This window comes from Pseudopipra pipra, chromosome 2 (assembly GCF_036250125.1).
Source record: "Pseudopipra pipra isolate bDixPip1 chromosome 2, bDixPip1.hap1, whole genome shotgun sequence".
NCBI lineage: Eukaryota > Metazoa > Chordata > Aves > Passeriformes > Pipridae > Pseudopipra > Pseudopipra pipra.
In genome coordinates, this window is record NC_087550.1 from 104998854 (window position 1) to 105016446 (window position 17593).

At 40.0% G+C, this 17593-nt stretch overlaps 1 protein-coding gene across 1 annotated transcript in view; it reads left to right on the forward strand.

Annotated features, from left to right (window-relative positions):
- The window catches only part of SMS (spermine synthase), a 47892-nt gene extending 35511 nt beyond the window's left edge, over nt 1-12381 (forward strand). The window contains exons 10-11 of the mRNA XM_064646763.1: nt 8181-8296; nt 9582-12381. Coding sequence (XP_064502833.1) covers nt 8181-8296; nt 9582-9624 — 159 coding nt within the window. The 3' untranslated portion in view covers nt 9625-12381. The remainder of the gene's footprint in view (nt 1-8180; nt 8297-9581) is intronic.
- The last annotated feature ends 5212 nt before the right edge of the window (nt 12382-17593 follow it).

Here is a 17593-nt window from a genome sequence, read left to right on the forward strand (position 1 = left end):
TTTGGATTTGTGGGTAACTGGTAGCCAGTGAAAAGACTGGGATATAGAAACAGTGTACTCTGGAAACTTGGTCTTCCTGAGGGTGTTGAAAAAGGAGAATTAATACTGGGGCAGACAGCTATCAGAGCTTTTGATACATCTGCTGATACACTATGCGGCTCATTTGATGGTCCTTGTAGCCTCTTCCCAGTTGGGCCTGAGAAAACAAAACAATCCACTGTAAAAATTGAATAAGGCTGTGTAGTGGGCTTGCATGGCCAGGTTTTGGTAGTGGGTGTGTGTGTGTGTGAGAGGGGCTACAGGGGTGGCTTCTGTGAGAAGCTGCTTAAAGCTTCTCCCATGTCCTACAGAGCCAGTGCCAGCTGGCTCCAGGACACAGACCCACTGCTGGCCAAGAACAAGCCAATCAGTGACAGCGGTAGCACCCCTGGGATAACAGATTTCTGACGGGGAAAAAGTTGCTGCACATCAGCAGTTGTAGCCAGAGAGAGAAGGGAGAATATGTGAGAGAAACAGCCCTGCAGACAGTGCAGAAGAAGGAGGAGGAGGTGCTCCAGCTGCTGGTGCAGAGATTCCCCCGCAGGCCATGATGAAGACCATGGTGAGGCAGGCTGTCTCATGGAGCTCCACAGTGGAGCAGAGATCCACTTGCAGCCACTGGAGGACTCCATGGTGGATGCCTGAGGGAGGCTGTGACCCCGTGGGAAGCCCAGGCTGGAGCAGGTTTCCTGGCAGGACCTGTGACCCTGCAGGGTGCCCATGCTGGAACAGCCTGTTCTAAAGGACTGCACCCTGTGGAAGGACTCACACTGGAGCAGTTTGTAAAAACTGCAGCCTGTAGGAAGGACTCATGTTGGAGAAGTTTGTGGAGGAGTGCCTCCTGTGGGAGGGACACCACGCTGGAGCAGGGGAAGAGTGTGAGGAGGAAGGAGTGGCAGAAACATGGGATGAACTGACCACAATCCCCATTCCTCATCCCCAACAGTGCAGCAGGGAGGAGAAGGTAGTGAATTTGTGAGTAAATTAAAGCCCAGGAAGAAGAGAGGGGGTAGGGGAAGGTATTTTTAAGATTGGGTTTTATTTCTTGTTATCCCACTCTGATTTGGTGAGGAAATTAATTGAATTTATTACCAAAATTGAATCTGTTTTGCCTGTGATGGTAACTGGTGAGTGATCTCTCCCTGTCCTTATCTTGACTCACTAGACTTGCACCTTCCTTATTTTCTCTTCCTTGTCCAGCTGAGGAGAGGAGTGACGAAGCGGCTTGGGTGGAGACCTGGTGTCCAGCCAGGGTCAACCTACCACACCCTCAGAAGATTCAGTAGTCTGGTTATAGGATGAGCAGTCTATTGGGGTGCTTTAAATAAAATCAGCTGTCTATAACTTTAAATTTAAATTAGGTTTTGAATTAAACTAATTGAAGCTGGCTACTTAAAGGATTGCATTAGACTGTGGAGAGAAGTTCAAACATGACCACTACCAACTTTGGCAGCTTAGTCACACACTGGGAACTCATAAATGATTTTGAATGCTCGGCTGTGTTTGCTGTTAAATGCCAGGGGTTTTTAGCTCTGTGTATTAACATTGGAAATGTAAGTTACTTTTCTGACTAGCTACTTCCAGGATGCTTACCTTATGTAGCAGGCCTTGCTGAAGGAATCACATGCCTTTTAAGGCAGTTGTGTTTTTAAAGTACAGGACTCTGTGTGCCCCCCAGGCCTGTCTTGAAGTGTGTTTTGGTCCTCTAAAACAAAAAATGTTAAATATCACTGTTAAATGTCCACTTATTTGTTAGAGCCTCATCTTTGCTACAATGAGGAAATGTCTCATAGAAAAGATGCAGCAAAAGGGTCATTGTCGTGTTGGTTGCTGGCCAGTAACTATAGTTGCTTCTTCTGCCTTAGCATTATGTTGTATTAACATTGGAAATTTCCTTTGTAGTTTGTAGCCTGTCCTCTGGTAGTTGCACCTTGAGCAGAACTGTGTGCATCTGGTTAGGATGTAATTTATTTCGGTGCTCAAGAAATACTTTACCCAAAAGTGGAATTGTGTTCACAGAATGCCAACTTTTCACATACTCTATTGCTGCCTGACTGTCTAAATGCCACTGCTGGGAAAAATAAATGGAAATGCTCATCACCTCTTCATTGAGCTCTGCACAAGTTTTAGGAAATGTTCTGGTCCACACATAAACTGTTAGCTGCCATAATCTAGAGCTGTCTAACTCTAGATAGATATAATTTATCTGAGATCATAAAAAAGAATTATTTTTTTTGGCATGCTACTCTAACACACCTGTTTATTCCCTTGGGGATACCCTCCTTGGTGATGCTCAAAGTGGTCTCCAAATGCTAGTGCAGAATATCCTTTCACCAGTAGGTGGAGGCAGGTAACCAGTATTGCCTGGCAGCGTATTAACACTTACAGAGAAATCGTGGTTTTTCAGGCTATTTATTCATATTCCTAGGGGATAAAAGAACATATGTGGCCAATTTTAGGATGCAGGAGGGACTTTTTCCTTCTTTGAGCTCTGAAAAGATATCAAAGGACAGTTAATGGATGTCATTCTGCTGCTTTTAAGTCTGTGATTAAGTATATTTGGGAAAAAATGCCTCCATATTTGCTCTATGGCTCCACAAATAGTAATCACACTTGGAAAAAAACCTTACTTGTATGAAGAGCAGCCTTGCTTTGCATGTCTTTGTTTTTTTAGCTGCGCCACCCATATTGAGTGTTGCAGTCCATAGGACCTGGGCAGAGAGAGAGATGAGCTTTATGGCTTTTAGCCTGCAGAACTTGTAGTCCTGTCTGTAGGTTTAAGACCTAAAGCTTGTTTGTGAGAACTTACTGTTAAACATAATCCCCCTACTCTGGGGTTCAAGGGTCATATGGGGTGCTCTATTTCCTTTCTTACTTCTCCTTTTGAAATGTTTAATGATATAATGTGGGTGTGTGTCTGTGAGGTGTTTAGTGTTGCCTTCTCCAAGGGGAGCCAGTTACAGGTGCAGGTTCCCAACCATCACAGTGAAGTGGGAGTTGGTGAGGGTGTGAGAACTTGGTGTATCCTGAGGTCCAGTTTCATCTCATACACCTTCCTAGTGACTTCTTTCTGAACACGTTAAGTGTTTTTACAGTACTGGACCTTCTAAAATCCAATGTGATTTTTTGGTTGCCCAAGTGATTTCTTTCAAGTGAGAATGTATACTTGTAGATACCAGCATGATATGTTTGTGGCTTTTTTTTTTCCCTCAACCATCACTGTCTTGTGCCTTCCCCGTACGATGTGAAGATTGTCCCAACAGCTGTGAACCCATGCTCTGTAAGATGCAGAGACTGATTGTAAGGTTGTCTCTGAGTGTCAGGGGATTATGTGCAGCTAAGAAAATGCCTTTTTCTGTGCTGATTTTTTGTTCTGTTGATCTAATCCTTTGAGGTTGAGAAGGCTATAATTTTCAACCTGTTTATGAAGTGGAACCTTTAAAAATACCTCTGAACAGGAATTTGCTCCTTCCTGATCTGGGTCATGCAGCCCAGGCAGGATAGAAACTCAGACCACTCATGGGTTTGTGTTCCAGTAAACAGCACTAACCCCTGGTTCAAGGGATCATGTGTCTCCCACGCGCACATGTGGCCTTTCACCAAGACGTCTCTTCCTGGCCACTCTTTAATACAGTGTGGCCCTGCCCTCTGAATGTCCAGACCACCATCATGTTACTCCATAGTTAGACTCCTTTTTTTGACTGCTGCGTGGGTTTTCTAATTAGCACTTCCAGTGAGGGAGGAAGGTTTTTCTTGACTGCAACGTGAAAGAAGGCTGGGAGAATGGATGTATGTCCCTGTGTGAGCCTCTGTGATTTCTTGGCAGTTTGAGAGACTTAAAGGCACAGACATTTCATTTCCTTATGTTACTGAGAGTACAGTTTTAATAATTGATTTTTTTGGCCAGTGGAGGTACCTTCAGTCAGGTTTGCATCCTGTATCTCCGTAAAAGCCATGCCTGTCAACCAAAACTCAAGCCTAGCTTTGATGCTGGGCGTTTCATGCTCTGTGTGTCTCACTGCTTTTTAGTCACTCTGAAGTGAGGAAGGATAAAACCCAACCTTGGCCATGTTCAGTTTTGGCATGTCATTACAAAACAGAACCCCGTGTTAAATTAAAAACAAAAATGAAACTTCTCTGGTATATGGTCACAGACAAAGGTGTCCAGTAGCAATGATGTGTAGTGTAAGACATGGAAGAAATGGGCGAGTAAGTAAAATGGACCCTTTCCCCTGCTTTGGCAAGTATGGCAAAGGGACCCTTCCACCTACTTTCAAGTTCCTGGTTTACTTTCTAAGGGTTGGAGGAAGCATAGTGGCCTAAGTTCAGCTTGTAACCAGTTAATGGGCACATCACCTTTATACGTGGCCAAAGTTAACTGGAACTTAATAGTGTTAATTTAAACAAATTCTTTTTTTTGCTACTTATTTTAAGGAATGTTTTTTATTGTCTTTCCAGAACTAACAAAGCATAAATTTGTTATGCATTGTGCTGTAAGAAACCTCAGAACTAAACCCATGGAACTATAGAATGTGTGCCTTAGGAGAGCCCAGAAAAAGTTGGTGTTGGGGGACAGGCATGAACTGTTGAAGTGTGTGCAAGCGCTGAGCAAACTCAGGCTGTGAAACTGTTCGGGAGTCATCAGTCTTAAGCAGGTTTTATAAATAATCTCAAAGTTTAAAACTACCTCAAATACTTTCATGTCAGAGAGATGCTTCTTAAGGGGTAAAAAAAATTTCAGCATTCCCCCAGTTCTTACCTGTCAAATTGTTTGACATGGAACACAGATTAAGAGGGGGCAGGCAGAGGAGTTTGGTAGGGTTTTTATATATATTGAAAATGGACTGAACAGTGTGGGAGAAAAAGTGATTTTGCTTATTTCTTTGAAAAAGTGTAATTGGTGAGTCATCAGCTTTAAACCTTATTAAGCAATGCTCAGTTTTAGTTATAGTTTGAGTATATAGTGTCTGTCCCAAATCTTCGTTCGCGAAGCCTAGCCATGATGGTGTCTGTTCAGAACAAATGATGTACTGCTGTACCACATAACTCTTCATTAGGTGGGGGGAGTTAAAATGAAACAGGTTATTAGACTGATCCTTGTGTTACATTCTGAGCTTGGTTCCCTGTGTCATTTTAGTGATACAAGAAGACTTTTTGGAATTCTTAACTTTGTGTTGAGTAAAGCCAGGTAATTGTAAAAAATTGTAACTGTGCAGAACTATAAAATCCCCTGGTGTGTCTCTAGAAGAAAGAGGTTAATAGAACAGCCAGGTGGGTTGTCTGAGCCTTTAGGCAAGATCTTGATTTGGACACTGGGGAGTTGTGAGTTTGAAAAGTAAAAATTGCTTATTGGCATGTTCATTGTTCTTGTAATTTGTTTTCCATGGTGTCTGCAGTGATTCGTCTCCTTCTAGAGAAGGGAGAAATAATGAAATATTGAAGTAACAGGCTGGGAAACTGTGGATACTTTTCTATCATTGTGTATCCTATTCAATTTACTACATAATGTTGGTATGCTCCAGAAATTACCTAGCAGTGTTTTCTATTTATAACTCAAATTACACGCAGGTTGTTTTTTAGTTTTCTTTTGCGTTCAGTCTGATGGTGAAACAAAATTATATGTTTGGTAAAGGGCGGCTGAACCAAAAAAACTGCCACAATCCCCGGATAATAACAAGTTACTAAACAAGTAATACAGCAGTCTGTTCATTGTTGTGCTCAGTTAGTGTTAGTCTCTTACTTTTTTACAAACCTCATTTGTTTTCTGGTGCCCAAACCCAAATACGAAAAATTCAATATAAAGTGTCATCTTCCTTTACCAAATAAAAAAGTACATGTTTCTTTGTGCAATATGATCAAAATTATAATCAAACATGTTTTATGCAAGTTATTTTGAAAAAGGGCTTTCAAAATTATGATTTTCAAAAGCTCATAGAATAAAATACAATCATAGGATATCACTAGATGAAAGGGACCCACAGTAATCATTGAGGTCTAGCTCCTGGCCCTGCACAGGACAGCCCCAAGAATCACACCATGTGCCTGAGAGTGTTGTGGAGATGCTGTGTTAAGATTTTTTAAGTTGAGGTTTTCTTTTCAACTTGTGAAAAATTGTGCACAGTGCAAAAAATACATTGAGCAGGATGTGAAAAAATCAGAGGAAGATTTGTAGGATGAAATCTCTTTTCACTTCCTCTGGAAATAGAAATATTTTAAATACATTGTGAAAAAATCCTACTAATAAAAAGTAGGAAAAATAGTATAAAACCCAAAGACAGAATGTGCATTTTACAGTTCGATTCTAGTTATCATCTGATGTTGTTACAAGGAAAAAGCAATGTAGATGGAGCTGTTTAGACATCCTGATTTCAAATAAGATCTCTGCTTTTTTGGCCTCTGCCTGTTAACTGTTGTTTTAAAGAGTGCAGATAGTATATGTTGGTCAAACGCATTTTAGTTCCTCGCTTCCTTCCTTACACACATCTGTGTGTGTGTAATTATTTTAAGGCTGTTTTTAAAAATCCGAGAGCACCAAAAAGCAGGAAACAGAAAATGAGTCTTTCTTAAAGACTGTTCTCTTGGTTTTAAAAGTTTCATAGTGTGCTAGCAGAGAATTACATGTGTGAAACATAAGTAGTGCAGACATTTTCGAAGCATTGAATAAGTCTTTGGTTCCTGGGGTCCCATAGAACTTGACCTTTGTTTCAAATTAGAGGTCTTAAAACATTGAATAAGCTGTGACTGTAAGGGAGCTAGAGTTTTTTACTAGATTTAGCTCTTTTTTTAATTGAACCATCTGCATTCTTTTACACTCAGGTTCAGGTTTCACACGTTATTGAAGAGCAGGAAGGGACAAGATTATAGTGTATTCATTAGCATGAAGGTTTCCTTTTTGTTCTCCTTTTTATCTTCTGTGGTAAATGTTCCTCCACTAGAAGTGGAAAACAAAAGCTGGGTAGTTTGTAGACCATGCAGTGGTGACCACATTCAACTTTGCTTGGTTTTAAATTAGCATCCAAATAACTTGCATTGACCGCACTCTTAAGGTAATTGTATTTAAGATCATAAAGTATTTACTAGTCTACTCAGTTATATAGGTAAGAGAGGCAAGAAAACTTGATAAAGATTTTGTATTTATTCAACTTACACAATTAACTTTTATTGCTTTGGGTGGTTGGTGTTTGTTCAGTCTGGTGTTCTGTGAGCTCACTTTTATCACTAAATCTTCAAACCCATTATAGATATGGAGAATTCACTCTTCTAACTAGAGCTTTCTCTATATGGGCATCCCACATATATGCTGCAGGAACTTCTGCTTGATAATAATACTTAACTTGGGACAAGGTAGTGCTTGCAATTAGGAGTTGTTTCGGGTGTGGCTTTTTCATTTGTTTGGGGTTTTTTGTTTTTAAATTCCTCACGCTTTGTAATCCTTGAGATGTGTTTGTGATTGGTATTTCATAGTTCCACTGTAAGAAGAAAATTGTCAAAGCATTGATTTTTATTTTGTTCAGAAAAGGATACTACTAATATGCGTAGACGAATTAAGTCATGGATCTAAGTGGAAAAAAAAGTATCATAAGAATCACTTCCTTTTCAGAAGCACAATATGCAGAAACTTAAGACAATGTACCCCGAAGCCAGGCGAGAACTTCTATATAATCTGATCTATTTTGTTATATTGCTGTGTTTAAAATGAATAGGCTGTTTTTTTTAATAGTGCATTTAAACATTGTAAGATCTAGGCAATGTTAAATAATTGAGAAAATCTGGATGTTGTAATACTGTTTACTAATATACTTAAGCAATCATAAAGAAAATGATTACTGAGTAGACGTTATAGGTAAACACCACATGGTGGTCTGTTTTAACTGAAAGCCCTAATATAAGGGTTGCTTCTGCTAATGAGGATATAGATAATCTCTCCATACTTTCTCTTTCTTGAAAAGATACAAATTATTGTTTGCTGTAGGCAGAATGAAGACAAGCTGTTCAGTATTTGCTTTGTAAATATTAAATATTAAGAACAGCATGTATCTGGTTCTGAAGTATGTGGGAGCCTTGCAGTAATGTCAAAATGTATATGTTCAGCTGAAATTTTGCTTTGATTTTGACTGGGACTTTTCTTTTTTTTTCTTCAGGGAAACTGTATAAATCTGACTGATGCCTTGACTCTGTATGAAGAACAGCTTAGCAGGCTTTATTGTCCTGTGGAGTTCTCAAAAGAAACAGTGTGCGTTCCCTCCTACATGGAATTGTATCCTTAAAGAGCGAAAGAAACCAGAGACTGTGTATTAATAAATCAAGCAAGTCTAGATTGCTTGGAGGTAATGAACTCAAGCACAAGAAGGAGTTCTAGTTTAAAATCACTATTAATGTTTTTTTCATAGCAAATGAACTACTGCAGTTTTATTTTGAGGGTAATTGCAGGAATTGTTTTCTAAAGATGCCATAAATTCACAGCGGAGGAAATGATCAGCACCTTTCAAGATCAGGCTGTGTTTTGGTTAATGTTTTTGAGTGTTTCCAAGTTTATGTGATGTAGGATAAACTGTATGATAAAGGTAATGCTACCAGGGAGTTCTGACAAGGCTATATCTTCTTCCTTTCTTTTTTCTTTTACAAAAATAAGAGTCTTCATACAGATGACCATGATCCAGATCTTTAAATATTGGCTGATAGATCTATTCTTGAACATACAGCTGAGACGTGATTTTTAAGGCTGGAAAGGGGGGAGGATAGTGATTCCTAACAATCATTACTAATTAGTGTTACTGAAAAAAACATTCCAAGTGGCAGAGTATACATATTTCTTGGCAACCTGTCATTCCTAAAAATAGTCCTTCAGAATTTCTTCGGTTTGTGAGTGGCAGGCAAGCTAAAAGTTTAAACTTCAAGCCGTTAGCTCAAGTGGTACATTTTGATCTGCTGGCTGCATTTGACTTGAGTGTTTACTGCTATCGTGTGATCGCCCTGGAAATGTTTCTGAAGGGTAATGCCTGCTGTGGTTGTCTCTCTTGACAGGAGGCATCCTTCCAGGATTCTGCATATTCATAATACATTAAGCATGTGATACTGTCCCAGCCTTTCTTCTGTGTGTTCATTTTGCCTCCCTTCTCTGGCTCTCGGTACTGTTTAATGCTGGAGCCTGCTGCTCTGAACTCCTTACTGACTATAACAAGCTCCTCCTGCTTCTCATTATTGTCAACTTTCCTGTGAAACTCAAATTTGACCTTACATTTTCAAGACAAAAGAGCATGAAGGAGGATATAAAGATACCTGCCCTTACAGCTTCAGCAAAACAGGTTATTTTTGTCTTTACAACTGCCAGACCTTAAAGCAACATGCCTTGAAGTAGGCATCCTTGAACTGCTGGTCAGAAAGAGAATCCAGGGAGAGTTCAATTTTGAGTGTTTTACCTACTCTATGATCTACCAGAGGTTTTCAGAATTGAAATATTAAGTAAAAAGAACTATTTCCATTTTAACTGTGCACTACAAACTTTGACTTTTTTTTTTCCCTTAACTCCTTATTTTCCCCAGATGGGTATTCTACACTATTTGGAAGAAGCAAACTGACATCTGAAGATCAAGATTGAGATTATCCTAAATGTACATGCTGCATGGAGCGTATAGGCCTACCACATGCTGCATATTGGCATCTTGAACCTTTAAATTATATGCTGTAGATGATCCTGAAACTTAGTCATGCTATTGATTGTGAATTCTTTAAATGTTTTTTTATTATTATTTTAATTTAAAAGCAAATGGAAAATGTATATTTTGACGAGCTAGGGTGTTATTTTTGAAAGTCAACTTAAAGATGAATAAGCAGCAAAACTATATAGCTGCTGACTGCACTGAACCTTTAGAATGTGATCCTTTTTATTTTTTTGTAGATCTTCACAAACTGATTGATTAAAAAAGACATCTTTAGCATTTCATCCCTGAAGGGTGGTCCATGGAGTTTGTTTTTGTTTTTCCAACAGATTTTTCATCTGTGGTGCTTTTCAAGGTTGGAGAGGGTTTTTGTTTGGTTTTGGTTTTTGTTTAGTTTTTTTTAATGAACAATGCAGTGCTTCCATACAGAGAAGGGCATAACTAAAAAGAAAAAATCTTCTAAGAGAATACTCCAAATCCTTTATTGCAAAGGGAAGAAAGCCAGTTTTAAAAATTTCGTTTATTTACTCTAGTTTCATTCATCATAATCTCTGCTGCAGGAGAAGAATCTTTGACCTTTCACCTCCTGGAATTCTTTGGCTGCTGCCATATTGATTATTTGGATTCTGATATGGATTAAACAATGAGTTATAGAGGCACTTTGAACTGTTTAAGCATGAGGATCAAAGCTGGTTTTCCATCCCACAACAAGGCAAGAAGCAGTGAGGTTCTCTCACTCTCCCCAGCCTTATGGGAAGCATTAGATTTCTGAAGCAAAGGTTGCTTTAGAGGGTGAAGAAATGTGGATGTGACCCATCTTCATGTGCCCCTGTATTGAATGTTTTGAGGCTTCAGTAGGGGAAGTCGTAGTCATATTGCCACAGATTGACCATGTTGTGCAAGGCTCTTAATGAATTAGATTCACTTTCAGTATAAAAATCAGTGGAAGCTAAGATTGCATTGTAGTTCCTCCGAAAGACAAAGCATTTTTCTTAAGCAGTTTCTCATGTTGTCTAAAGTTATATTTTTGTAAGAATTTGCTATGTATCGACTAAAACATTTCTTTCAGCGTTTAAAAATCCCACTTGAAAATAGATAGGAAGGATATAACCATTCTGTGCATTTCTGTATTTTTCCAGGATAGAATAAAAACTGCACTATTTCCCTAAACACTCTAATCCTGAAAAATAATGATTTTTTTCCATTCAATACCTAGTTTCAGCATTTTCTTAGTTTTATTGAAGAGAGTTGATTTGCCCTCCCAAGATACTGTTAATGAATACAAAAAAAAAAAGCTATCCTTAATCTGTATTCTTAAACCATACATAGAGAAAAATTTTATTGCATCCCAGATATATAAACTGTTCATGGAATCCAAGTAGCTTCTGTAGAATTCCAGATTGATACCAGAAAACTTGCAAAAATTTGCTCTTTGTTTGGTCTATGATTGGTGTGTAATTGTTAAAATATTTTCAGTTGGGAGTGCCCATAGAAACATTCTTCAGTCTTGCTGTTTTAAATTATTGCAGTTAATTTTCCATTATACATGGGGCATAGTTCTTCCATGGCCTACAGCTTATGCATCCCTAAATACTCCCAAGGAGCAGAGCTTCCCTCTGAAAAGGAGAAAAGTGCATTTTCCTGAGGGTTTTAGCTCTGTTGTATGCATCCCAGAAAATACCTTTATAGTATTACCTGTAACCTAGTAGTGACCCTTCATTTATGATACAGGACTGCAATCAGTATATTGTATAGCTGCAAATGAGTGCAGATGTCCTGTAAACAGATAGGTGTATCCATAAGTTTGCAAGCATGAATATCTCCATTGATTCTTAGTGTGATTGCTCATGTAGGTGAAATTAAGCACACGGGCACTCACTGGGACAGAGCCTACAGCGTCTGTGTTCCCAGGTGAGCCTGACAGATGTACAAATCAGTCACAACAAGTGGAGGTGGCTTGGTTTTTAGCAAGGGAACTTGTGAACTGGAAGATGACTTGATCTGCTTGCTGTACCAAGGCTTGTACTTCCCTTTAGCATCACTGCTCAGGGCTGTCTGAGCACAGAGAGCTCTTGGGTGTGCAGGGATGTTCTCTAATAATTCCCAGATTGACCAGGGGACCTGAATTGCATATTAATAGGTGAGAGGCAGCAGTGCTTGCAAACTTTTTCTTTTCAACAGATTAAATTAAAAAAAAAAAAAGAGAGAGTTGGAGGAATTATTTTTATTCTTTAAACTTTTTTTAAATGTAGTTTTTTTGAAGTGATAGATGCAGTATAAAGCAATTCAGCAAACACTGAACATTATATTTTTTTAAGTTGCTGAATTGATTTTGAGCAAATATATACACACTGTCGGTCCTTATTTATTTGTTGCTGTAGTGTAGATTTTTTTAAAAGAAAAACAAGTCTGTATTAGAATTTTCAAATGCAAACTGCTATAGCTGATGGGTTTTCCATGTTTAAGGCCAGTTGGGAAATAGCTAGGATTGCTGCACTATGTATGCAAACAGTTCCCAAGATACGGTTAACATTAGAGGTTTCTTAATTATTCTTTGCACTAAATGCTGCTTCCACCTAGAAGTTACTTGATTGATAGTAGTTTGTGCAAGGAGAAGACTGCTGGCGTTGTATCTACTGCATCAGTGCAGTGCACATGTTAAAATAAAGGTACGCTGTTATTATTTGTGTGTTTGAATTGTTAAATCCACTGTGGATTCAGTGTTAAAATGATGGAATTGATGGGTATGATGCTTAACATTGTACCTCTTTTTTCCTTTTCACATGACAAACATGAAGGTACTTCATGGTCTTTTTACTGAGTATCTTTTCTGTCTCAGATTAATACATTCAGTGATTTTTCATATAATAAATGCTCAGATAAGATACTCTCTAGTATGGAGTCACACACTGATACTTGCAGTGGAGAGAATCACTTGAGGCTTCAGTGATATTTGCCTAGGAAGCATTAATTTTCTGTGGAGTGCTGTAGATAGGAATTTGGAGGTTTGTAAGTGTAAGTTTTAGTTTTTCTGCTAAAGTGGCAAGTTGGCTTTGGGTGGCAGTGTGACTCATGTGACAGAGAAAAGACAGGCTTGGGAGAAGTCAGTCAGACATGGAAAGTGATGGAAGCTTTGGCACAGAAGTTTGAGGAAGAGGGAGAAGGGCATGAACAGGATGGGCACATGGAAGAAGTTATTAATCTTTCTGAATCACACCCCAGAGTAATGTCAGAGAATGAAAGAACGTGACTTCTAAAAAATGTAGATTTACATTAGTTCCAGCTAACTGCAAAGGAGAAGTATTTACATCTGCATTAAGTACAGTGATAGCAGAAGGCTTGATAGTTGGGAACAAGAAGGGGGAAGACTTAACTTTTTGAGGGGAAAAAAAGTCTCACAGACTGAGGCCAGGATAAAGAGTAATTTTGGAACGCCTTACATGCACGACACGGAATAGGTACCTCTTGCTATTTTATTTTCGCTGTTTGAGAATTTGAGGTGTTGACAGTTTGCTGGAGGGAACAAGGCAAAGGGACAAGTGAGAGGAAGAGAACTCAATTTCTTATTTTAATTTAGGAATAGGAGACTGCAGATGATGTTGCCTGTGGGTAATAGGAGGAAACTGACACCTTGCCCACAGAGAAAAGAGTAGTTGGAGTCATTAGAAATGCTGAAGGAGCAAGTGAGAGAAATAGCAAAGTAAGCAAGTGCAAGAGTGATTAATAGCATTGAGCAACTTAGAAGTACCTTTTTGAAATGTGGATTGCTTTAGGAAGCAAGGAGTGAGAAGTGTCAAATGGGAAGTGGAAGGATGTGAAGAAGTTTATACAGTGGTCATACATTTCAATGAACTTCAGAGACAGAAATGGAGAAGGTAGAAAGGAGTGTGAAATGCGCTTCATAATTGGAAGTGATGAGAACTCCTGTGCAGTGTCAAGGGAAGAAGGGATGCAGACCTAAGAGCCATTAAGATGGAAAGGAACTGGGGGAATGAGCCAGGAGGAGGAACCAGAAACGGGACAGCACAACAGATGTGGTGTGGGGATTTGGGGAACACATCTGGACATACGAAAAAAGGAGTGCCAGTCACACTGCCCCCTTGTCCTTTGAAGGTATGGATGGAGAAGGAGGAGAGATTGAAAATGTTTGGATTTGTTTTGTTGTTTGTTTATTTTAAGTGAGTAATGATTGCAAAATGGCTTCCAAGTATTTCAGGAGGTAAAGAACTTAGCTGCTGGAAGCTAAATGATGACCAAAAGGAAACTTCAGATTAAGGAATGTTTAAGGTAGACCGATTCCCTGTGCAAATAAATACAAACTTCATGAAGCCCAAAGGAAAGGCAACTGTGGGATTTAATCGTTGTGAGTTGTCATTCTGAGCATGGAAGGGTGGAAGGCAGAAGCACCCCAGCGGCATCTCTGCTGTCTTCAGCTCATGGATCTGGAAAATTTGATCAGAACTGGAAAATGAATGAAAATAATGATAACAAAAAGCACTGCTACAGCCATCTGACTTCGAAGTGCCATGACAACTTCATTGTGTGTTACTTGAGAGGATGTTCCATGACCTCAGTTATGAATGCACAGCACAGTGTGCCATACTGCCTGTACAGCACTGTTAGTGTGATCTGCCTTGGAAAACCCAAAGACAGAAGTATTTTACTGATGTATAATGGAAACACCTTTGCGCAACTGTTCTTTGTGTAGACATAAAAGCACCAATGGAATAAAACAATAGTTTTAGTAGATGAGAATGACAAAGATGAGACTGTACAGCTATGTGAAGCCTTTTGTTCTGGTAGCTGCTAATGTCATCCAACACCTCTCCATTTAACTTTAGTTTATTGTCAAAACTGATGTTTTTGCTTTTAAAAATTACTTTATTTTACTCCGTGCTTTGTCCAAATTCTGCTTTTTAGCTTCACACTGGGACATCTCTTGTAGCACTTAGGTGTTTTCAGTTATGTTTTATAACCTCTGGTTAGTTATTTGGGATGGAGGGATGACAGGTTTCTTTCAGGAAACAAATTTTTGACAGTTCATTGTTTCAAATCCCAGTGAAGACTGACAGAATAATTATAGGAACATACCTTGACTTCTGGTTTTAGAAAGGATAGAATACTGTTAGAAGTTTTTACCTGTGTCTTGAAGTAAAGTGTTTCTACTACTATTACAAAGTTCTTACCATATATATAAAATATAACAGTCAAATACTAGGGAAAGGGAAGATATCTGCTTGAAATTTCTGTCCGCTGGTTTGCAGACCGCCATGTGCCTGAAGTTATAGTTGAGATGCACTTAACAGAATCATTAAGATAATCAAGTCCAACCATTATCCTAACACTGCCAACACTAAACCCTGTTCCCAAGTGCCACATCTACTCCAGGGATGATGGTTAAACTGCTTCTCTGGGCCACCTATTCCAGTGCTTGACAACCCTTTCAGTGAAGAAATTTTTTCTTAGTATCCCAACTAAACCTCCCATGGCACAAAGTAAGGCCATTTCCTCTAGTCCTAATGCTTGTTACCTGGGAGAAGAGAGTGACCTCCACCTCACTACAACCTCCTTTTAGGTAGTCGTAGAGAGCAATAAGGCAATAAGATCTCTGAGAAGGGGCTGAGAAGGTCACTCTTGATACAGGTAAATGGGTATCTTTGGCCCAGGTGTCCAGGCTTGGCAGTGGTGGAGCTGCAGGAGTGCCTGAGTGAGAAGAGGCAAAATGCTGCATTGTGGAGTGCGTAAAGAAATGTGAGGAGCAACCCTGCGACCAACAAGGTGAGAGGAGGGGAAAATGTGCTCTGAGTACCAGAGGAGAGATTTCCCTGCTGCCCTTGGGCAGGACTCAAATGTAGCAGGCGCTTCCCTGCAGCCCCTGGAGGGGACTGTACCAGAGTAGGGATCCACACTGCTGTCCACGGGCCCCCACACTGGAACTCACCGATATTTTGTGAAGAAACTGGAGCCCCTGTGGCAGCAGGTTTATCCTGAAGGACTGTGGCCCTTGGGAGGGATCCCATGCTGGAGGGGGGAAAAATGTAAGGAAGATGGAGCAGCAGAGAGAAGCTGGTGGTGTTGACTAAGCACAGTCCTTGCTGCGCTGTGCCCTCAAGGGAGGGGCAAAGAATCAGGAGGATTGGAATTGAGCCCAGGAAGAAAGGCTTGGGGTGTGAGGGGTGTTTTCACTTTTCTCTTTGTTGCACACTTCCCAGCATTTTTAATTGGCAACAAATTCAACCAGTTTTCCCCAAGTCTCTCTTGGTTGCTGGTAAGTGATGAATGGAATGGAATATCTCAGCTGGAAGAGACTTAAAAGGAACATCTAGTCCAACTTCGTGACCGCTTCAGAGTGGTCAAAAGTTAAAGCATGTTGTTACAGGGCATTGCCCAAATGCCTCTTAAATGATGATAGGCCTGGGGCATCCATGACCTCTCCAGGAGGGCTGTAGGATGGAAATTTTTCTTAGACATCCTTTAGTTGTTAATGCATTTATACATAGACATATCCTGGGTACTTGATGATCTTAGCACATACGTGGTACGCTGTGTTTTGATTATGCATTCATTATGGTTTTTATTGTCCCAGACACTGGGTTGTGAGCTGTGATGCTGAAGGTACCTCAGAAGCAGAAGGCTGACCCAAGATAGCCCAAAACCTTATGGTGCAAGGGATATGGGGCTAGCAGGTGGTGGACTGCAGTCCAAACCACTTACATCCTATCACATACATGGACTTTTGCATCAAGGTTGTCCAGGCTGTCACTTGCATGTCTAAAAGTGCAAAACATTACATGATAGTGTCATGTTCCAGCTCCCCCTGATGATCTATACCAGTTCTGACAAAAATCAAATTGCCTTAACGTAGAGGTGCCTTACAGCCAGTGTGGAGCCCAGATCCTGTCTGAGATGTGGAGAGCTTGCTGCTGAGTACAATCCAAAGCCATCAAGATGTAGAATGGGAATGATTGTGCTTGTCTATCCTGCCCTGTGTGCACACAGTTGGGCCCTTTTGCTGTGGGTACTGTTTGCACCTGGGCAGTAAGGAGAGAGCAGTCTAGGAGCTCTGGATGTATTAGGCCAGCTCAGATGTGAGGTGGAGTGCTTGCCCAGAGCCTCCCTTCTAGAAGTGCCAGATGCAGGAGACAGAGCTGCAGGACAGGGAGAGGGACAAAAATCAGACTGGTGACTGTGGGTAGACGTCTATTCTCACCACAAGGGAAGTCTGCAGTCCGCAGACTGTTTATGGAATCCCTACTGGTAGTGGGTGCATGAGACAGTGAACACAGGTCACCTGGATTCTTCTGGAGGACCATATGCAAGCTGCAGGAATGCCTCCCTGGAACATATTTTACCTTTTTTTTAAAAAAAAAAAAAAAGGGTGATAGTTTAGATGTAAGTTGACTCAGAAAACAAACAAGATAAGAGAGGAATTTAGTGATCCTCAAGGTAAGTAAGGCAAGACAGCCTCATTAAAACTGAGGAGTCCAAACCCTTTTTAATCTGCTGACTGCCTAGCCTGGAGGCATGAAGATATTGACAACTTTTGGAACTTGTGGAACAAAAATATAAGTTGTTTTCTTGAGCTAAATCTAAAGAGTCAAACTACTGCTGAAGCCTTTCTGTTGTAACGTGTGTCTTTAGTACATGGGTCATGCTAGAACAGTTTATGCTAGAACTATTGTAAGAGCTTGCTCAAAAACAGACCTAACCTTTAGGTTTGCTGAGACTAGAAGGTATAGTCCCCCTTGTTCCCTGTCTCTCTAAACTTCTATTTCTAGAAGTGCTGCAAATGCACATGAATATGCAAAGATGTATGGAAATTTAATTAGCTATAACTTCTCAGAGATCAAAAATACTTCAGACTTTCTCAACTGGAGTTTTTTCTAAAATCTATT